General features: G+C 31.6%; 1 protein-coding gene across 1 annotated transcript in view; it reads left to right on the top strand.

Annotated features, from left to right (window-relative positions):
• Positions 1-23,620, top strand: part of LOC140057619 (uncharacterized) — a 35,203-nt gene continuing 11,583 nt past the window's right edge. Inside the window, exons 1-21 of the mRNA XM_072103335.1 lie at positions 1-39; positions 911-970; positions 1,808-1,850; positions 2,006-2,298; positions 11,127-11,268; positions 11,555-11,668; positions 11,759-11,872; positions 11,963-12,076; positions 13,421-13,534; positions 13,727-13,840; positions 14,879-15,201; positions 15,427-15,565; positions 15,913-16,217; positions 16,957-17,095; positions 18,325-18,438; positions 18,744-19,060; positions 19,330-19,468; positions 20,210-20,248; positions 20,790-21,041; positions 21,481-21,597; positions 22,588-22,632. Of these exons, the coding sequence (XP_071959436.1) occupies positions 944-970; positions 1,808-1,850; positions 2,006-2,298; positions 11,127-11,268; positions 11,555-11,668; positions 11,759-11,872; positions 11,963-12,076; positions 13,421-13,534; positions 13,727-13,840; positions 14,879-15,201; positions 15,427-15,565; positions 15,913-16,217; positions 16,957-17,095; positions 18,325-18,438; positions 18,744-19,060; positions 19,330-19,468; positions 20,210-20,248; positions 20,790-21,041; positions 21,481-21,597; positions 22,588-22,632 (3,004 nt within the window). The 5' untranslated portion in view covers positions 1-39; positions 911-943. The remainder of the gene's footprint in view (positions 40-910; positions 971-1,807; positions 1,851-2,005; positions 2,299-11,126; positions 11,269-11,554; positions 11,669-11,758; positions 11,873-11,962; positions 12,077-13,420; positions 13,535-13,726; positions 13,841-14,878; positions 15,202-15,426; positions 15,566-15,912; positions 16,218-16,956; positions 17,096-18,324; positions 18,439-18,743; positions 19,061-19,329; positions 19,469-20,209; positions 20,249-20,789; positions 21,042-21,480; positions 21,598-22,587; positions 22,633-23,620) is intronic.

Raw genomic sequence — 23,620 nt, 5'->3', positions numbered from 1 at the left:
AACTGTTACCAAGCACAAGAATATATATTAATACAATGGGTATGTATCTTTCATTTGTATTAATGAATATAGAACAAATGTCTAAATTATTCAGTCACCTACCCTTGGAAAGACTGAAAATGACCAATTTATTTATCCAAAGGTAAATTGAATTGAGCTCATAGTTAAGAAATACACAAATATAAACATGTAATAAAAAGCAGTCTGTTTACAAGGTTTAGTCTTCGATATTTGATTGAAGGTGGAAGCAGAATAATGGAATATCAATTTAAGATGATTGTTATATTTATATTGACTATATGCCTCATTCAAATAAAACAGACAATCATTCAACTCCATCCATTTCGACACCAGCTGCCTTTCAGAAGACCAATTTTCCTCACGTGAGAATCAATATTTTAAAATTTGAAATAGGAAAAAATCTATCTATTCAGAAATTATTCATTGTAATTTGCTTTATTTTGCACATGCATAAAATCTAATCTCTGTATTAGAGTTAATGGCAGTTTTCTGTTACATTTACTCAAGATTGCACATTTTGTTAGGAAAAACAGCAAAGTCATAAAAAGGAGTTAATATTACTGAAGATCAATTATAAGCAATCAATATGTAGGTTGAATTAATACATAAAACTTAGTGATGCAAACACACCGGAAAAAATACACAGGAAGAAAATCGACCAACTATAACAATCAATAGATTTCAAAACATGTTTTTTTTGTTAATAACAGACATCGAAAGCTGTCAAAAGTATGTGATCAATAGTTATAGTTTTCATGCGGTTCCAATGATAATAGTTGTTGGATTTTGCTTCAATGATTATTGGTCTTAACTTGCATAGCAACATATTAAATTGAATTTGCTATTGTTGAGAATATTGACTGTTGCTACATGTTATTGGTCTTGGCAGTTTAGTTTGTCAAAATATTGTTCAAGAAGTACAATGTTTGTGTATGACGGTTATAAAATGGTAAGCAAATTTTATAGATCCTAAAAAAAAACTATTACTAACTTAAGAGTTAAATTGTTCTTGTTGTCTTGTGTTTTTAAAATATTCCATCCAAGTAACACATCCAAATGCCAACTTCAAGTCAATGGCTACCAGATGTCTCTGTGAGACGGTTATTTGAACCAGTACCAGTACCATTCTGTAAGTGGCAGGCTTTAAGTGAATTTAACTAAAGATTAAAAAAAGTATATATTTGGAATAAGATTTTCTAATGTAATCATGATTCTAAATACATTTTTTTTTAGGGAAATACATTTAACGTTAACATTTTTTACTTTAACATATTTTACTTTAATTAATAACAAATTAAGTTTCTCCCAGTATTTTACCCACAGCATTCTAAATGTTATGCTTATTTATCTGCATGGTGATGTTTAATCCATTTTTACTTACTTTTCTGATTCGTTAACATTTTATTAATAGTGAACACAAATGTTTTGGATTTCTTTTTTTACTTTAATTAATAACAAATTATATTTCTCCATTGAGATCAGTATTTTACCCACAGCATTTTCAATGTTATGCTAATATTATCTGAGTGGTGATGTTTAATCCATCTTTACTTTACTTTCCTGATTCATTACCATTTTAATAATTGTGAACACAATTTTTTTGGATTTCTTTTTTTACTTTAATTAATAACAAATTATGTTTCTCCCAGTATTTTACCCACAGCATTTTCAATGTTATGCTTTTCTGAGTTGAGTCTTGATGTTTAATCCATCTTGACTTACTTTCCTGATTCGTTAAAATTTTAATAATATCAACAATTATTTGGATTTCTTCTTTTTTTTTCAGATTGCCTTAATTCTAGGCCTCATTTCGTTTGTCAACTTCTCTGGTAAATAGACTTTGTTTAGAATTATAAAGCATTTTAAATATATCAAGTAAGGAATTTGGCGCAGAGTCACATGGAGCGCGCGTTGTGAAAACGAGCCAGACCAGAACAGGTGTGATGCTTAAGTTTATCATAACTTTTTTAATTTCTACCTACAGCATCCTGCAGCAACAATCTTGGAATTGCGGATGGTACAATTACCGATAGTCAAATGACGTCGTCAAGTAACTATGGTAGTTATAGAGCTTCTGAAGGAAGACTTCATGGTAGTTCCGCTTGGTCAGCTGGAACCACAAATACAAATCAATGGATTCAAGTTGATCTTGGTAGCATAAAGCAAGTCACTCGAGTGGCAACTCAAGGAAAATGGAATGAAAGAATGACTGAGTACAAGGTTAAATACAGAAACGATGCGGGTAATTTTATTGCCATAACTACTCAAAGCGGTGGAGTAAGTTGAAATTTTTAAAATTTATTTTCAAGAGAGTCAAAAAAACAATAAAATTTACAAAAAAACATTTGGTTGTAACATTTTACTTTAAAATAAAAGACACCATAAAGTAGGGAACACATTTTGAGGCAACTTGCTAATTAATGCTTTTACTTTTCATTAGAATTCTATCCTTAAAGAAATCCGTATAATTATGATTTTACTATAATATGTGTGTAATAATCCGAAAAGTCTACACTGTTTAGAGAAGGTCATGCTTTAGGTTATCTATCTTAGATAGATAGATAGAAATCTTTCTTTATTCTGGATATTCATTCATTATTTGTACATTGTTCTTCCTTGAAGTCCAGTTAACACTTACAAATTACAAATATAAACAATAAAAGTAGAAAATTATGAGAACGTTTTTAAAGACTACAATATCATAAGAAGCAAGAGAAAAAAACCAGTTAAATCAAATTTTTAAACGATTGCAAAGTTAATGAATTTATAGAGCTGCGAATATCTGGTGAAAGATTATTCCAGAGTTTGACTTAGCGGTATTGAAATGTTCTTTTACCAGAATCATTATGCCATTTTGGTTCCTAACTTTCAGCTCAAAGTTTATAATTCATATTTCAGTTTAACTTATTAGGTGATCATTTAGAATAAAATGATCACCTATTGTTATTGTATGAAATCTTTATTATTATTATTTTTTTTTTTTTTTTTATTCTTTCTGTACACTTTTTGTGTAACAATTATCTCAAAAAGTTGAATGGCAATGATCACAAAAAATTCACAGTGTCTTTCAAATACTTTAACTTAGCCATAATAAGCTTTTCAGCGTGATCACTCAACCGTGACGTCACGTATACGCGATTTTGTGAAATCACACTATAAATCATATCTCCATAACTCTTTATCACATATCAATAAAATTCACTATACGTAAACTTCAGGTGAAGGGTAAAAATATTTAAAAATAAAAACTTACGTGTTTCAAGGTCATGCACGTGAAATCGCGCGTTAAAATTTTAAAAAGCTCAAAATTAAGTTTTGATCAATTTAGAGCATAAAATAGGCCATTTGCGTGTTTTAAAAAATTACTGCGCAAAAACACGTTTTTGCACGTGCGTATTTAGAAAGCGTAAAAAATACAATTTTTTTTGTACAAATTGCATTCTACTCATCTTCCTTGGTAGATTCACCAAATGTGAGTCCATTTCGATTTAAAATAGTGCTATACGAGCACGTTAAAAATGACAAAATGCGCACATTAATTGTACAAAAGTGCTAAAAATGGTAAAAATTAAGGCCTTTTTAAAATGAATATAACTCTTCAGAATGGAAGATGACTCCTAATTTTTTTAACTTAATATGGAAGCCAATAAGTTGTAGATATAAATGTATATACACATTAGACGTACAAAATGGTATGACGTCATCAAATGGCCACTTGAATTTAAAAATTAGTAATTTTTATGTTTTTGTGTGGGTTATCACATTCAACAGAGCCCATCTCCGTTATTTGAGCCCGATTTGCGCACAAATTTTAGGATGTGCTTGCTCAATTAATTATCCTTCTCAGGAGTTGTCAATATTTTTATTTTGATGACATCATCACGCGTAAAAACTTGAATAACGTAGGTCGTGTAATTTCAGCTACACCTTACATTTGAATATATTATAGCTCTTCAGAATTAAAGGTGACCTTGAAGATTATAACTTATTATGAAAGCTGATGAAATGTAGATATGAATTAATATAAAAATTAAGCCTATCGGATGTTGTGATGTTATCATATGGCCAGTTGAAGTTAAAACGTTGTTTTTAAATTTCTTTAGTCAAAGTTATACAAATTTCAAAGAGCGCGCATTGCGCTTCTACGTGTCAAATTATCTTCCAATCCTTATATTTATTTGCTCAATTCATTATCTTTCGAAATTGTCATCTTTGAGTTTATTTTGATAATTCCATCATACCAAAAAATTTGAACATGATGTGGGTCCCGTAATTTCACCTATGCTACACTGTATATAGATATACAGTATATACTGTACATATTGTATATGACACATAATAGGCACAACTCAGCACTATAAGCGTATATCGGGATGGTATACATCAACATTTTCCTATTGTATGTTAACGTACGTGCATGTTTAAAAAATATTAATGTCAGTAAAGCGATAAAAATGATCACCTATAATTCGTCAAAGTGACGAATTAAATTCTAGTTAGGTGATCATTTAGAATAAAATGATCACCTATTGTTATTGTATGAAATCTTTATTCTTCTTATTCTTATTATTTATTTCTCTCTGTACAGATTTTGTGTAACAAATATCTCAAAAAGTTTAATGTTAATGATTACCAAAATTTCACAATGTCTTTCAAATACGTTAACTTAGTCCTAATAAGCTTTTCAGCGTGATCACTCATTCGTGACGTCACGTATACGCCATTTTGTGAAATCACATTATCAATCATATCTCCATAATTCATTATCACATATTATTGAAAATCACTACACGTAAACTTGAGGTCAAGATAAAAAATATAAGCAAATAAAAACTCGGGCGTTTCAAGGTCATGCGCGTGAAATCGCGCGTTGAAATTTTAAAAAGCTCAAAATTTAGTTTTTATCAATTTAGAGCATGAAATAGGCCATTTGCGTGTTTCAAAAAATTACTGCGCAAAAACACATTTTTGCGCACGCAATTTTTAAAAAGGGTAAAAAATAAAATTTGATGTATACATCATATTCTACTCACAATCCTTAGTACATTCTCCGACTTTGAGTCCATTCCGACTTAAAATAACGCTATACGAGCACGTTAAAAATGACAAAATGCGCACATTAAATGTACAAAAGTGCTAAAAATGGTAAAAAAATAAGGCCTTTTTAAAATGAATATAACTCTTCAGAATGGCAGGTGACCCCCAATTGTTTTAACTTATTATGGAAGCCAATAAGTTGTAGATATAAATATATATACATATTAGACGTACAAAATGGTATGACGTCATCAAATGGCCACTTGAATTTAAAAATTAGTAATTATTATCTTTTTGTGTGGGTTATCACATTCAATAGAGCGCATCTCCGTTATTTGAGATTAATTTTTGCACACATTTTAGTATGTGCTTGCTCAATTAATTATCTTTCTCATAAGTTGTCAACATTTTTATTTTGATGACGTCATTACGCGTAAAAACTTGAATAACTTAGGTCGTGTAATTTCAGCTACACCATACATTTGAATATCTTATAGCTCCTCAGAATTAAAGGTGACCTTGAAGATTATAATTTATTATGAAAGCTGATGAAATGTAGATATGAATTCATATAAAAATTAAGCCTATCGGATGTTGTGATGTTATCATATGGCCAGTTGAAGTTAAAAAGTAGTTTTTAAATTTCTTTAGTCGAAGTTATACAAATTTCAAAGAGCGCGCATTGCGCTTCAACGTGTCAAATTCTCTTCCAATCCTTATATTTATTTGCTCAATTCATTATCTTTCGAAATTGTCATCTTCGAGTTTATTTTGATAATTCCATCATACCAAAAAATTTGAACTTGATGTGTGTCCCATAATTTCACCTATGCTACACTGTATATAGATATACAGTATATACTGTACATTGTATATGGCATATAATAGGCATAACTCAGCAATATAAGCGTATAATAGGATGGCATACATCAACATTTTCCTATCGTATGTTAACGTACGTACATGTTTAAAAAAAATTAATTTCATTAAAATGATAAAAATGATCACCTATAATTCGTCAAAGTGACGAATTAAATTCTAGTGAGAAATTGTTTTTGTAAAAAAAAATGTTTCTTCGCAATTTCTTACTGTACAGATTTTGTGTAACAAATATCTCAAAAAGTTTAATGTCAATGATTACCAACATTTCAGAATGTCTTTCCAATACTTTAACTTAGTCCTAATAAGGTTTTCAGCGTGATCACTCATCCGTGACGTCATCTATTCGCCATTTTGTGAAATCACATTATCAATCATATCTCCATAATTAATTATCACATATTAATGAAATTCACTATACGTAAACTTCAGATCAAGGGTAAAAATATTAGCAAATAAAAATGCACGCGCACGTAGGGTCATGCGCGTGAAATCGCTCGTTAAAAATTTAAAAAGCTCAAAATTATGTTTTGATCAATTTAGAGCATGAATTAGGCCATTTGCGTGTTTTAAAAAATTACTGCGCAAAAACACGTTTTTGCGCACGCAATTCGTAAAAAGCGTAAAAAATAAAATTTGATGTAAACATCACATTCTACTCACAATCCTTTGTACATTCTCCGATTTTGAGTCCATTCCGACTTAAAATAACGCTGTACGAGCACGTTAAACATGACAAATGCGCACATTAATTGCACAAAAGTGCAAAAAATTGTAAAAATTAAGGCCTTTTTAAAATGAATATAACTCTTCAGAATGGCAGGTGACCCCCAATTTTTTTAACTTAATATGGAAGCCAATAAGTTGTAGATATAAATGTATATAAACATTAGACGTACAAAATGGTATTACGTCATCAAATGGCCACTTAAATTTAAAAATTAGGATTTTTTTCCGTTTTGTGTAGGTTATCACATTCAATAGAGCGCATCTCTGCTATTTGAGCCCGATTTTCGCACAAATTTCAGTGTGTGCTTGCTTAATTATTTATCTTTCTCATAAGTTGTCAGTGTTTTCATTTTGATTACGTCATCACGCGTAAAAACTTGAATAACGTAGGTCGTGTAATTTCACCTTCGCCGTAAATTTGAATATCTTACAGCTCTTCAGAATTGAAGGTTACCTTGACGATTATAATTTATTATGAAAGCTGATGAAATGTAGATATGAATTCATATAAAAACCAAGCCTATCAGATGTTGTGACGTTAACATATGACCAGATGAAGTTAAAAAGTAGTTTTTTCATCTTTTTCGTCAAAGTTATACAAATTTCAAAGAGCGCGCACAGCGCTTCTACGTGCCAGATTCTCTTCCAATTCTTATATTTATTTGCTCAATTTATTATCTTTCGAAATTGTCATCTTTGAGTTTATTTTGATAATTCCATCATACCAAAAAATTAGAACATGGTGTGTGTCCCGTAATTTCACCTATGCTACACTGTATATAGATATACAGTATATACTGTACATATTGTATATGGCATATACAGTAGGCACAACTCAGCACTATAAGCGTATAACAGGATGGTATACATCAACATTTTCCTATTGTATGTTAACGTACGTGCATGTTTAAAAAATATTAATGTCAGTAAAGCGATAAAAATGATCACCTATAATTCGTCAAAGTGACGAATTAAATTCTAGTGAGAAATTGTTTTTGTAAAAAAAAAATGTTTCTTCGCAATTTCTTTCTGTACAGATTTTGTGTAACAAATATCTCAAAAAGTTTAATGTCAATGATTACCAAAATTTCAGAATGTCTTTCAAATACTTTAACTTAGTCCTAATAAGCTTTTGAGCGTGATCACTCATCCGTGACGTCATTTATACGCCATTTTGTGAAATCACATTATCAATCATATCTCCATAATTAATTATCACATATTTATGAAATTCACTATACGTAAACTTCAGATCAAGGGTAAAAATATTAGCAAATAAAAATGCACGCGCACGTAGGGTCATGCGCTGAAATAGCGCGTTAAAAATTTAAAAAGCTCAAAATTATGTTTTGATCAATTTAGAGCATGAATTAGGCCATTTGCGTGTTTTACAAAATTACTGCGCAAAATCACGTTTTTGCGCGTGCGTACATAGAAAGCGTAAAAAATATCAATTTTTTGTACAAATTGCGTTCTACTCATCTTCCATAGTACATTCACCAAATTTGAGTCCATTTTGACTTAAAATAGTGCTATACGAGCACGTTAAAAATGACAAAATGCGCACATTAATTGTACAAAAGTGCTAAAAATGGTAAAAAATAAGGCCTTTTTAAAATGAATATAACTCTTCAGAATGGCTGGTGACCCCCAATTTTTTTTAACTTATTATGGAAGCCAATGAGTTGTAGATATAAATGTATATACACATTAGACGTACAAAATGGTATGACGTCATCATTTGGCCACATGAATTTTTAAAATAGGAGTTTTTCCCCTTTTGTCATAGACCACCATATTCAACAGAGCGCAACTCGCTTATCTGTGATCGATTTTCTTTTAATTTTTAATACATTCTACCTCAACCAATTATGTTACTTATGAATTGCCAAGATTTTCATTTGGATAACGTCATCACGTCTTAAAATTTAAATAACGGTGGTTACGTAATTTCAACTACAAGGTAAATTTGAATACCTTACAGCTTTTCTGAATTAAAGTTGACCTTGATGTTTATAACTTATTATGAGAGCTAGTGAAATGTAGATATGTATTCATATAAAACTGAAGCCTATCGGATGTTGTGACGTTATCATATGGCCAGTTGAAGTTAAAAAGTCATTTTTTCATCTCTTTCGTCAAAGTTATACACATTTTAAAGAGCGCGCACCGCGCTTCTACGTGCCAAATTTTCTTCCAATTGTTATATTTTATTGCTCAATTCATTATCTTTCGATATTGTTATCTTCAAGTTTATTTTGACAACGTCATCATACAAAAAAATTAGAACATGATGTGGGTCCCGTAATTTGACCTATGCTACACTGTATATGGCATATAATAGGCACAACTCAGCACTATAAGCGTATAATAGGATGACATACATCAACATTTTCCGATTGTATGTTAACATACGTGCATGTTTAAAAAATATGAATGTCAATAAAATGATAAAAATGATCACCTATAATTCGTCAAAGTGACGAATTAAATTCTAGTTTATATTTGTCTTTTGTATTACTTTAGTTAATAATAGTATGTATAGTACTCATGGCAATCCATGGGGGGCTGCATCATTTTTTTAAACTTGAAAGATAACAATTTAATAAAGATATTACATAATGTTTTAAATCTTTTATTATATAATACATTATTTGATTAATATTATAGTTTATCTGTTCTGACCTATGCCTGTTGCTCCTGGCAAGATTATGCGTTGTATTTGCAAAGTAAATATTATTACTATGAATAATTAATTATTAATTTCAAAACTGTGACCTGGCCAGTGGGAGCTGATTTTATGGGCCTTTAACACGCCTAACAACAAATACTTATTAGGTGATCATTTAGAATAAAATGATCACCTATTGTTATTGTATGAAATCTTTATTCTTCTTCTTATTCTTATTATTTATTTCTCTCTGTACAAATTTGTGTAACAAATATCTCAAAAAGTTTAATGTCAATGATTACCAAAATTTCACATTGTCTTTCAAGTACTTTAACTTAGCCATAATAAGCTTTTCAGCGTGATCACTCATCCGTGACATCACGTATACGCCATTTTGTGAAATCACATTATCAATCATATCTCCATAATTCATTATCACATATTAATGAAAATCACTACAGGTAAACTTGAGGTCAAGGTAAAAAATATTAGCAAATAAAAACTCTGGCGTTTCAAGGTCATGCGCGTGAAATCGCGCGTTGAAATTTTAAAAAGCTCAAAATTTAGTTTTTATCAATTTAGAGCATGAAATAGGCCATTTGCGTGTTTCAAAAAATTACTGCGTAAAAACACATTTTCGCGCACGCGATTTTTAAAAAGGGTAAAAAATAAAATTTGATGTATACATCATATTCTACTCACAATCCTTAGTACATTCTCCGACTTTGAGTCCATTCCGACTTAAAATAACGCTATACGAGCACGTTAAAAATGACAAAATGCGCACATTAATTGTACAAAAGTGCTAAAAATGGTAAAAAATAAGGCCTTTTTAAAATGAATATAACTCTTCAGAATGGCAGGTGACCCCCAATTTTTTTAACTTATTATGGAAGCCAATAAGTTGTAGATATAAATATATATACATATTAGACGTACAAAATGGTATGACGTCATCAAATGGCCACTTGAATTTAAAAATTAGTAATTTTTATCTTTTTTGTGTGGGTTATCACATTCAATAGAGCGCATCTCCGTTATTTGAGCCCGATTTTCGCACACATTTTAGTATGTGCTTGCTCAATTAATTATCTTTCTCGTGAGTTGTCAACATTTTTATTGTGATGACGTCATCACGCGTAAAAACTTGAATAACCTAGGTTGTGTAATTTCAGCTACACCATACATTTGAATATCTTATAGCTCCTCAGAATTAAAGGTGACCTTGAAGATTATAATTTATTATGAAAGCTGATGAAATGTAGATATGAATTCATATCAAAATTAAGCCTATCGGATGTTGTGATGTTATCATATGGCCAGTTGAAGTTAAAAAGTAGTTTTTTAATTTCTTTAGTCGAAGTTATACAAATTTCAAAGAGCGCGCATTGCGCTTCTACGTGTCAAATTCTCTTCCAATCCTTATATTTATTTGCTCAATTCATTATCTTTCGAAATTGTCATCTTCGAGTTTATTTTGATAATTCCATCATACCAAAAAAAATAGAGCAAGATGTGGGTCCCGTAATTTCACCTATGCTACACTGTATATAGATATACAGTATTTACTGTACATATTGTATATGAAACATAATAGGTACAACAGCACTATAAGTGTATATGCATCATGTCATAGGATGGCGTACATCAACTTTTTAATGATCGTATGTTAACGTACATGCATGTTTAAAAAGTGTTAATTTCATTAAAATGATAAAAATGATCACCTATAATTCGTCAAAGTGACGAATTAAATTCTAGTTTTTTATTTTTTTTGTATGCATTCAAGGAGGTATTTCCTGGAAATTCTAATGAAGACACTGTAGTTACCAATTCATTTTCCTCTTCTGTGAATGCTCAGTATATTCGTATTTATACACATGATTATAGGACATGGCCAACTTTGAGAATGGAACTCTATGGCTGTGCAGGTAAGCAGAGGCAGATTTGAGTCATGCTTGGGGTGCATGGTCCTTCTTTTGACAGTTAAAATGAAATTCTGAACTATTTCAGAAATTCTATTAATATAAATGTTAACACTTCCCAGGTTAAACAATCCTAGGTCTGGATTAAAATATAATGTTCAAAGTTATAAGAAAAGAACATATTACAACACCTTAGCTTTGTACCTTTTTACAATTTCCTCCATCATTTGATCTCCTAGTCATCATTATCACAAATGCATTTTTCTTATTGTATTTTTTCTTTATTTTTTAGTTGATCATTGTAGCCCAAACCCATGTCAGAATGCTGGCGTGTGTAGCCAGTCAGGAGCAAGTTTTACATGCCAATGTACAAGTGGATATGAAGGCAATACATGCCAAACACTCAGTAAGTTTAAGAATCGATATCAAAGAAAAGTTACATAATAATTATTTATTGCTGTTTATAAGGCAATATTTTAATTTTGTTATGTTTCAGGTGACCTATGCAGCCCAAACCCATGTCAAAATTCTGGCGTGTGTAGCCAGTCAGGAGCAAGTTTTACATGCCAATGTACAAGTGGATATGAAGGCAATACATGCCAAACACTCAGTAAGTTTAAGAATCGATATCAAAGAAAAGTTACATAATAATTATTTATTGCTGTTTATAAGGCAATATTTTAATTTTGTTATGTTTCAGGTGACCTATGCAGCCCAAACCCATGTCAAAATTCTGGCGTGTGTAGCCAGTCAGGAGCAAGTTTTACATGCCAATGTACAAGTGGATATGAAGGCAATACATGCCAAACACTCAGTAAGTTTAAGAATTGATATAAAAGAAAACTTACTAAATAGATATACTATGTTGCTGTTCATAGAAAAGTATGCTATTTGTTTTAATGTTTCAGGTGACCTATGCAGCACAAACCAGCCTAGCCCAATTTTGCAGAATTTAAATGTTCTTCCATGTTTCGATACCCTTCAGTTAACGTTTTTCATTGACTCCATTTTTAAGAAATAAGGTTTTCACCGGACGTAACTAGGGAGCTTTCGCAGGAACACTTAAACGTTAACATTCTAGTCATTTGCATATTAGCGTAGATCAGCGATCATTTACGTTAACGTACTTGTTCATTCTGATTTTGCGCTTCGACAGTGTAGTGTAGAACAGAACGCATGTATCGCGCACGCAACATCTGCCGCTCGTATTGAAACAAATCATGGAATACCTTGGTGCTATGCATGTTTAATCATGCATATTGGATGATAAATAGCATATTGCGATGAACAATTATTATTGTTTAGCTTAAAGATGTATTTTCCCTTTGTCAAATTCCAAAAAAATAAAAAAAAAAAGATTTCGAAAAAAAGTTGGTCATTTTGAAGTATCATAATAGTTATTAACTTTCACCAAAAATTAGTGGGAAAAAAAATCATTTAACTGAAATACAGACGTTTTTTTTGTTCAAAAAATAACTTTGACTTCCAGTCAAAGTTTTCGATCAAAACATATCTCATAATGCAATGCGCTTATTTGGCTACTCTGTATGCATAATCATAAAACTTCCTCGCGATCTGTGTGAAAACACCTTCTCAACCGTGCGAGTTGTAAACAATCCTAATTAGCATCATGCACAATGTATACTCATGGTTTGAAATCTTTGTTTACATTCGCTCGCGACTATTTTTCAGACGAAATGTAATCAAATTAATTTAGCTGTTAATTACGTAAATTTGTTGTTTCTGCTCGAATTTTTTGACTTGAAGTGAATAACTTTAATATTACTTTGATATGGCCAATTTAAATTTAGAATATTCTTTTTTTCATTTTTTGTGTTTCAAGGGACAATACATCTTTAATTATTTTGCAGAATTGTAATAATTCTTCCATGTTTCTATACCCTTCTGTTAACGTTTATCATTGACGCTATTTTTCATACATAAGGGTCTCGACGCACATAACTAAAGTCTTCCACAATGCTTGCGCATGCGCAGCTCAATTTGTTTACAAAGTTGTCGGACCCTGCGTGTTGCATGTTGGGAAATATCGTTAAAGTAATTGTTTTATGCTTGTGCGAAAACCCCATAATAAATAAAATGTAATTATAGTTGTCTATTGCTGTTCATAGAAAATTGATCTATTTGTTTTATTTTTCAGGTGACCTATGCAGCCCAAACCCATGTCAGAATGCTGGCGTGTGTAGCCAGTCAGGAGCAAGTTTTACATGCCAATGTACAAGTGGATATGAAGGAGACATATGCGAAACATCTGGTAAGTTGCTAAAATTGTAAATACTCTAGACGTTAAGGGATGGATGGTGACTTGAAGGGATCAAGCTTATACTGTTCCTGCCCAAAAAACATGGTATTTTCTGTAAGTAAGCAGCAGGGGCAGTTAGTTATATTTCAGCAAGTTAACATATTTAAAAAAGGAAAGCTTAAGTTTGACGTTTTTTAATTTCAGTAAATTTTTGTGGTTCCAACCCTTGTCAAAATTCTGCCGTGTGTACCTCAACAGAAGGAGGTTTTACTTGTACATGTCCTAGTTGGTTTACAGGGGATACCTGTCAGATACAAGGTAACTATTTAACAAACCTAATTAAAGATGTATTGTTTCTCCTGAAAAAGTAATTCTTAACAACATTTTTGTTGAATATGCCATTTTAATGTAACATAATAGTTATCCACTTTGACCAAATAACTGTAATTTAAAGCAAAAAAATTGTAAAATTGGCTGCCAGATAATGGGTTTTTGGTTGAGTTTAACCATTTATTTTGTCATTTTAAAAGTGAAAACATTTTTTTAGGGTTTTTTTTATACTGAAGTGATTACCTTGATTAAAACTACAATATAACATATTCAAAGTCTGATTCAATTAATCTTTATTTTTCATGTTTTTGTGGGACAATATATCTTTAAGCTAATTAACAGCTATCTCAGTTCATTTGTTGTTAATACTTTCTTATTTCCTTGATATAAAGTTTGTTTTGAAGTTTCAATCTTTGGTCTTCCTCATGTGAGAATATACTATATATGTATATATATATTCTCACAGATTTCCTCATCTTTATCGTTTCAAATTAATTAATTCAATTTCAGTATATCACCGGGCGGTTTCGAATTAATGTTCATTGCCTAATGTATTTATATATATATATATATATATATCACTTGCACTGATGAAGGGCTAGTGTTGCCCGAAAGCTCTGCTAACTTTTCTGGCTGTTTACTTTATCGTTTTGATTTAGCTTTTCGCTTTTTATTTTTGTATCTCCATTGAGATCCAGCCACTGATACCCACAGCATTGTCATTTTTTTCAGTAATTTGCCTTTGGATTTATATATATATATATATATATACTATACTATACGTGGTGTACAACAAACTTTATATCCAATTCATTATTGAATTATTCAATTAAGCTTTATTGCAATCAAAAAAAATATGTGATTGAAGTCAAAGCTTATTAACATCTTGAGATATCTGAAATAGTACGCCCTCTGTCACTCTGTATTTCACAATTTATTGAAATGTAAATTTGATTGAACATTTGTTGTTTGATATCATATCTTCAGTGTTTTTTTCTTAACTATAATTTATTTATTATTACAAAGTTCCCGATGTTTGTCTCGATCAACTTGGAATAGAGGATGGCACAATTCCTATAGAAAATATTACAGTATCAAGTGTACACTCGCCATCTTTAGAGGTTGAATATTCCAGACTTAACTCTCAAGAAGGAGGTGGTTCCTGGTCATCTGCATCTCTCGACCAGGATCAATGGATACAGACAGATCTTGGTGACACAAAACAAATAACTGGCGTAATGACTCAAGGTCGGCACGGTTTTAATCAATATGTCAAAACCTTCCATATTTCTTACAGCATGGATGGTGTTAACTTTGAGTTATATGACGATACTAACTGTAATGCTGTTGTAAGTCAACATTTTATTTGTCCAAATAAATAATTTAATTATTAAAATAATTCTTTTTTTTATTTAGGTCCTCTTATTATTATTATTATTATTTATAGATTTTCTTCTAAAATACCAACAATTGTGGTAGAAGTAGCTTCAAAGCAGAAATAGTTTCCAATTACCAGTAGTTATGTTATACTGAAAAAAACGTGCTAAAATTTATACATAACATTTTCTTTTTAGGTATTCACCGCAAACTCGGACATAACCACTGTAGTGAACAATACATTTCCACGTCCTATCTACACTCAATTTATTCGCATTAACCCACTCACATGGTTTGACTATATCAGCATGAGGTTTGAAATTCTTGGATGTTCAGGTAGTTATATATAAAATCATCTGAGATATTTAGCTATCCTAAAAGCTCTCAACTTACAATAATCATTTCTCCATGCTATAAAAAAAGTATGTAGTAAATAGAAGGTTTTTGTACGCATCTTTCATCAATTTTACAGCCATTCTGTGCATTCACACAGGTTTTTCTGACTTGATAGGGTTCTAAAGTTGTATGGGTTAAAAATGAAAGGACACCTTGCTATGTTTTGTAAAATAGAAAAATAGTCAAGCTTGAAAAAAATAAAGAGAATAGTTTGACATGGAATCCCTAAGAGAATACTATTATATCATTCATTGTGAATATATTTTTTGTGTTATAAATGTTTATAGGTACTTGTTCCAGTCAACTTGGAATAGAAGATGGCACTGTTCCCATAGAACAAATTACAGTATCAAGTCAACACTCGGCAGCATTATCAGTGCAATATTCTAGACTTAACTCTCAAAGCAATTCATGGTGTGCGCAACATAATAACCAAGATCAATGGATACAGGTAGATCTTGGTGAGATCACACAAGTAAATGGTGTAATCACGCAAGGCCGACATAATCAATATGTCACAACCTACCATATTTTATATAGTCTGGATGGTAGTAACTTTGATTTATATTTGGATGACAGCTGTAATGCTTTGGTAAGTAACTTTGTTTATTATATTAAACGTGACTGTAAAAATGTTTAAATTGTTTTCCCTTTGCAGGTCAGATCAAATATGTAAAAATATACCTTTATTGGCACCTATTATTGGCAACAATCATTGCCATGAATCCCATTGCTTATTTTATGTACTCATAAATGTTATACGCATCCAAAAGCGAGGTGGATAAACTTTTTTATAATTTTTTTTATAAACTTATGCCCTGTCTACACTATCAAACTTTATGTGACAACAAAAATGTGATGCACCCATATATGGACATGATCATGGAGGTGATGCCATATCACTACCATATTTGAGCATATCACTACCATATTTGAGCATATCATTACCATATTTGGCCACGTCACACTTTTAGTCACAGTCTTTAGTGAGTTGAAAAAATCAGTTATAGTTGTTTTCTGTGTATTTCACATTCATCAAAAAATTGTACGTTTCTAGGCAAAGCTGTAAACAAATTAAACCAACCCTAGATTTGCTCAAAGGTTTGATTTATTAATTTGCATCTGTAATTTGTGATGTGCCCATATATGGACATGATGATGTCATATCACTACCATGTTTGGGCATATCACTTCCATATTTGGGCACATTACACTTTTTTTGTCAAACTAGTTTGATAGTGTAGACAGAGCTTAATTCATTCAGTCATTTTACATTTCCCTATTTTGAATGTTAGCAAAATAATTAAGGTAGGATATTCATTTCTTTCTAGACATTTGATGGTAATGTAAACTGGAACACAGCTAAAACCACCTTGTTTCCTAATCCTATTTATGCTCGAGTTATCCGTATCAATCCCCGATCATATGTTGGTTATACATGCATTAGATTTGATATTCTTGGATGTCCAGGTAGGCCAATTCATATACAATATTGTTACTTACTGTAATTAGTGTAGTAAGTTTATCATGGTGGGTTCACATTCACCATTGATCATGCTTACTGATTATGATCAAGCCTGTCATTGTTTGTGAATCTAAAATTATCAAATAACGTAATCACCATAACATGCTGGAGAAACGTGATTAACCCATTTTAACGTGATAAAGATAGAATTAACCAATCAGCATTTGACTTTCAAATTCAAATAATACAATCTTCACCAAAATGTTATACAATACACGACCTCTGCATAAAGTTCAGGATCGGTTTCCCTTTATCATGCTAAACTTATGATAGATATGATAATTATGTCGTGATTTTTTATGTATAGTATGACAAAACTGACATACCTGAGTAAAGCTCCACGCGGCTATGCACCAATCGATATGCGTGTAGCCACGTGAAAACAAAACATTGACGTTTGATTTGATTTGGTGTGAAAGACCCTTTAAACACAAAGATTTGTCATAAATTTAAGTTCTGGACCTAATGAATCTTGTACTGTATATCTTAATATATATAAAACCAAAACAAAATTTCTACTCCTGTGAATATAAGGATTAACATTAAAATTATGTATTAAAAAATCATATACGGCCGTACTGCGTTAAAACACCGGTTCTCGTCAGACCACCAAAGTTAAGCAACGTTGGGCCCGGTTGCGTTCTGGATGGGAGACCGGCTAGAAATAGTGGCGGGTGCTGTATATACACCAGAGAGTGATGGTAATATCGGACTAGCATGTGATAGGCATGGGTTCGAGTACCATACTAATTGCATCCTTAGGCAACATGCTTTACTCTCATTGCCTCATCCTTCGGATGGGATGTAAAGCCGTTGGTCCTGTGTACTTAACAGCGCACGTTAAAGAACTTGGTACACTATTCGAAAAGATTAGGGGATCGTCTCCCGGTTTGCTGATCTGGTAGGCTCTGCACTGCTGGCTGCCGTGGGTCCGTGGAGGGCCTAATCCGAATTCCCTCAGTTTCCAGTTAAACTTGAGGACCAGTAATAATACATTAAACATTTTTTTTAACATTATATTTTGTGTTTTAATAATCAAGTTTATTTATTTGACTCAAAAAGTTTGTCTATTAATTTTCTTTATCCAACATAGTTTTTTAAAACAAATAATATTGTGTACATAATTTAATTTATTTAAAATGAATAATATAATTGTTTAATTTTTTTATTTCAGTGAATTATTGTGATCCAAACCCATGTCAAAATTCTGCTGAGTGTAGCCAAATTTTCGGAGGTTTTACCTGTATATGTCAAAGTGGGTTCACAGGAGAAAACTGTGAGATACAAGGTAGTGTTTTTAAATTTATATTACCCATCTGAAAATAATAATCTCAAATATTTTTGAAAATATAATTATGATTGATTGATTGATTGATCTTTCTCACTTATCCCTTTCAGTTACAGTCCACTAGACTTGCCGTCTGTAGTTGTATGTATGAAACACCTGTGCTTTTGGGCCAAATGAATGAACATTTTTAAAGATGAAAATTCGCCAAAAAACCACTCACCAAAACCTGTATTAATTACACTTTACACAATAGAAACCTTTTCCCAACAGAAGTCCGATTTTAATACTAAACATTATTCTTTCAGCACCATGTCCTAGTCAACTTGGAATAGAAGATGGCACGATTCCCGTAGAACAAATTACAGTATCAAGTCAATACTCGGCATCATTATCAGTGCAATATTCTAGACTTAACTCTCAAGAAGGAGGTGGTTCCTGGTCAGCTGCATCTCTTGACCAGGAACAATGGATACAGACGGATCTTAGTGGCATGAAACAAATAACTGGTGTAATCACGCAAGGCAGACGTAATAGTATTCAATATGTCAAAACCTTCCATATTTCTTCTAGTCTGGATGGTGTCAACTTTGATATATTTGTTGATGACAGCTGTGATGTCATGGTAAGCCTTTATGTTGTTCTTTTGCTTTGGACTTGCCTTTGTATTGCAGTTAACCATTTACCATCTAGCGTTTGGTTTAAATGGCATAACATGTCAAGTATGTTTGAGCTATACTATAAGACAAACAAATTATTTTTTGCGTTTATGGTTAAAACTATAGGTGTTGGTGCTCTAATATTTTTGTATCCTACAATAGATAAATATAATTTGAATAAGCATGGTAATTTTCTTAGTGACCTGTTATTTTGTTATATTTGCTATCTATTTAGGTGTTCACTGGAAACTCAGACACCAGTACTGCAGTGACTAATATGTTTCCACGTGCTATCTATGCTCAATTTATCCGTATTCTTCCGCTCACTTGGAACAGCTATATTAGTATGCGATTTGAAATTCTCGGGTGTGTAGGTAAGTAAGAAACAAATTGTTGGACAATCATTCATCATTATGCATTATAATTCAGTATTGCACTGATGAAGGGCTAGTGTTGCCCAAAAGCTCTGCTAATTTTTCTGGATGTTTTACGTTTTGATTTACCTCTTTGCTTATTTTATTTTGTATTTCATTTTTTCATTTCATTTCTTTATTCGACAACAAGCGGTCCAGGGATTGCGACAGCAACAGAGCACCATAACACATTTGTGTCCGCAATCCCTGTAACATACAACTTAATACAAGTTAAAAATGAATATAAAATATACAGAAAATATAAAAAATTTAATTAATTTGTATTACTGTGTTACACCATTTAAAATACTCCTATACAATTATCTTCATTGAGATCCAGCCACTGATGCCTACAGTATTGTCATTTTTCAGTAATTTGCCTTTGGTTTTATAATAATATAGTATTGTTATAATTATATTACAAAAGCCACTTAAATCACAATAAACAATGTTTGTTTCTCAAAAACTTATCTTGTCATGTGTGTAATTAGAATAACATGGCCTCTTTTTAATTGTCACATTTCTTTGACTTTACCAGTAAGTGAGATGGAGCAATGATTTGGAATCAGTTAAAGACCTGTCTGTGTCACTAAACTCTCATGCTTCATTCATTTGATCATGGCATGATACAAAAAAACTTGCAACTTGGTGGACTATTTAAAAGAGCTTATGATTAATAAACTATTTTTTGATTATGTTTAGATATATCAGAAATGGAAAATGCAACTAATCCAGTTTGTGGTAATATAATTTTATAAACTTTTTGTTTGTTGTCAATGGATGGGAAAAGTGTTTTTACATCTACTCATCACATGACATGCCTCTATATTCATTTGAAAAAAAAACACATTTAAATGTGTTTTTTTTACTTTTTAAACATACAATTGGTTGTTGGTTCATGTTGCTATCACAATATTTTAATATATTTTATATATATATATTCAGAATACTAGTGCTATGGCTATAGTAGTGTCTGATATGTAAATATTTATGGTAGCATTGCCTAAAATAGGAATCAACACATCGGTTGTCTTGTTTATTTTACAAAAAGATTTGAATAAACAAAATTTAAAAATAACGAATACATTACAATTATAATAAATGGAGAAATTCAACCCAGGGCCTATGCATATTGTGTTGTTGGTTGGTGTCTGATCCTAGAGTTTCTTAAAACGTTGTCGACGAATCAAGAGAAACAATGAAATAATATAACGTATCTAGTTCCTAGGTCATAGGTCATCGCACACCTTAAAGCTCCTAATAGTAATCTTTATTTTCCTAGTTGAATGTGATGATGGTTGGCTACTCTATGAAGATTCCTGTTATTATGTACACAATGGTGTTGAAATCTACACTGACGGGGAGAACATATGCAATGAACTTGATGCCGGCTTGGTTGTAATTAACAATGCAGAAGAGCAGACATTTGTTTATTCTCAAATAAATGCACGTTTTTTCATCGCATTGCATGATAGAAATATTGAAGGCTTCTTTGAATGGATGGTTGATTATAGTCCATGGAGTGATTATACACGTGAGAACTATGATTTTCTTTATTTTGTATATAAATTTGTCAAAGGTTGATTTTTTTTTTTATTATTAATAATTATAAACTCCCAAACAAGAATTTCCTTAAGGTTCAATCAGTCCTAAATTGTTTGAATAAAGGAACCATGTAACAATTATTCTGCACGGTAACTGAGTAACTACATTTTGTCTTAAACCTGTTTAATAAAATTATTCACACTGTTGCAAGTACTACCTCATAACTAAATAACTTAAAAGCATCTACTATTGCAAACAGATGTAGTTACTGCAGCAACCACAGTAGAATAATTTTAATCCCTTAAAATAAATGTATTTACAACCAGACTAGTTTTGAAGTGCCACAAATGACATAATAATAGGTCAGAGTGCAATTGATTTGCTACTTTTCATATCATTATTAATATCATATATTATTGAATTCTCAGCTTTTGGAAGTGGTGAACCAAATAATGCTGGTGGTAATGAAAATTGTATTGAAAACCATGTAGCATGGTTTAATGACTATCCTTGTACATTTCCAAAACATATATGCTGTGAATATGGTAAAGCATATTATTAGTATTATTATTGTTTATTATCAGTTTATTTCTATTTATTGTCATTTGCATATAAAATATACATAGTTTGCTCTGAGATATACAAAAACAGATAAATACTGTTCATTAAGCTAGATGTGCCCATATGGTAGTGATATTTCCAAAAATGATAGTGGTCATCACATCATCACCATAAATGAGCACATCACATTTTTTGTTCTATAAAGTTTGATAGTGTAGACAGACCTTGTCATTTGATTAAATGATTCTTAATCTTAATGGAGTTGTAGCTTGGTGGTTATGATGCTTGGCTACCACTCCAAGGGTCCTGGGTTCAAGTCCCGTCACATGTCAGGATTTTTCTAAGGACAAAATTACAACTCCACTCCCAAAGACTTGTAATAAGACTTTTTTTATGTAGAGCATCTTGTGTTTGTCTTGTGAACCTCTGAAGATCCCTAATGATATATGAAATATGGTAAAGAAAAAAATGTAAACAAAAATGATAAACAAACCGATTCTTCATTATTATTTACATTTCTTATTACAGCATATACCAAGTAATAAATATCATGTGACCCTTAATGTCCAATCAAATTACTCATACAATATGTCTATGAAGGTTGTATTGTTTGTACTTATTGATTTCAAATTGCAATATCATTATTGATAGTTAGGTGTTGTTGCTGTGTAGCTGTAGGGATATTATAATATCCATGGTACTTCATTTCTTAAAGATTTTACTTATATTGACTTTATTCATACTTAACTCGAATCTTGAAGATGAAGAAGAATTGTGCCTTATGCCACATTTTCACATTAAGTTTAAAGGTATAGAGGTACTATATGTTGTGTATGTACTCGGTTAAATTGAAAAATAGAAGACATTAAATAAAAATTCAAACATTTCTTTTTCCTGAAGTAGTTAAATTCCCAATATAATCTCTTAAATTTCTGAATAAATGTAATTTCTAAACTTCTGAATTTCTTTTTTAGCACCCTACCTCAAACAGGATCCAACTGATGTGTCTATAGTTTATGGTAAGCTTTTTTTCCCATATGATTACAAACATAGCAAAAAATTATCTAGAAATCAAGATCAATTTTATCAATTTGTTCCTAAATATTTTACTAATGCAGTGGAGCTGTAGCTTGGTGGTTAACCTTCCAATCCCAAGATCCAGGGTTCAATCCTGACCTAGTGCTCCACTCCCTAAGCCTCAAATGGACCTAATCATTGCAGCTGAGCCGGTTGACCCAACAAGACGGTTTACACAAAAAAGACAGTTAAAGCGAAACACAATGAATGTGAACTTTTCTAATGAAGGCTGATGGGCTTTCTAGGACTGCAGCATCTGTCAATGATTTCGGAAGTTGGTCCCAGACATGGGGTAATCTGATGGCTATTGAATGAAAAGCCTGTGTCCTTGATGCTTGATGGCAGAAGCACAACCGATCATTGTGACGGGTATTTATTAAAATACTGTCATAAACTGTGCTGCAGTCCCCAAACCCCACCAGGTATTTAAAACAAAATAAATAAAAAGTATGCCATTTCCGGTTATGTGACGTAACTTTTCGGAATATATACGTATTTGGTAGCGAGGTTAATGAGGTGTATGTGACGTTACATCCCTTCTTATGACGTCATTACAGCTTCTTTTGCTATACCCCGAGTATCGCACATTCATGCTTGTTTTAATAACTTTTTTAAAAATTAACTCTATTGTGAATGGCAATAAAATAAATAATTTCTTGGTAAAAAACTTCAATTTTTGCATATATGGATCGTATAAGAATATATTCTAGGGTTGATGCCCTTAACATGCTACAATGCAATGCGTGATGACTGCATGGGTGGGGCTTCAAACGGACGTATCTGATTGGTCCATTAATGCAGCCTTATTGGTTGGTCCTTCTCCGTGATGGACCACTTTTCGAGCTGTGATTGAGTTCTTATAATATGTCTATTTTTAACCTTGAAGATGACCTGTTCTATTTAACCCAGCTCCACCTCGTTAAATAGAAC

This window comes from Antedon mediterranea, chromosome 8 (genome assembly GCF_964355755.1).
Source record: "Antedon mediterranea chromosome 8, ecAntMedi1.1, whole genome shotgun sequence".
Taxonomy (NCBI): domain Eukaryota; kingdom Metazoa; phylum Echinodermata; class Crinoidea; order Comatulida; family Antedonidae; genus Antedon; species Antedon mediterranea.
This window is presented reverse-complemented; position numbering and strand designations above follow the sequence as displayed.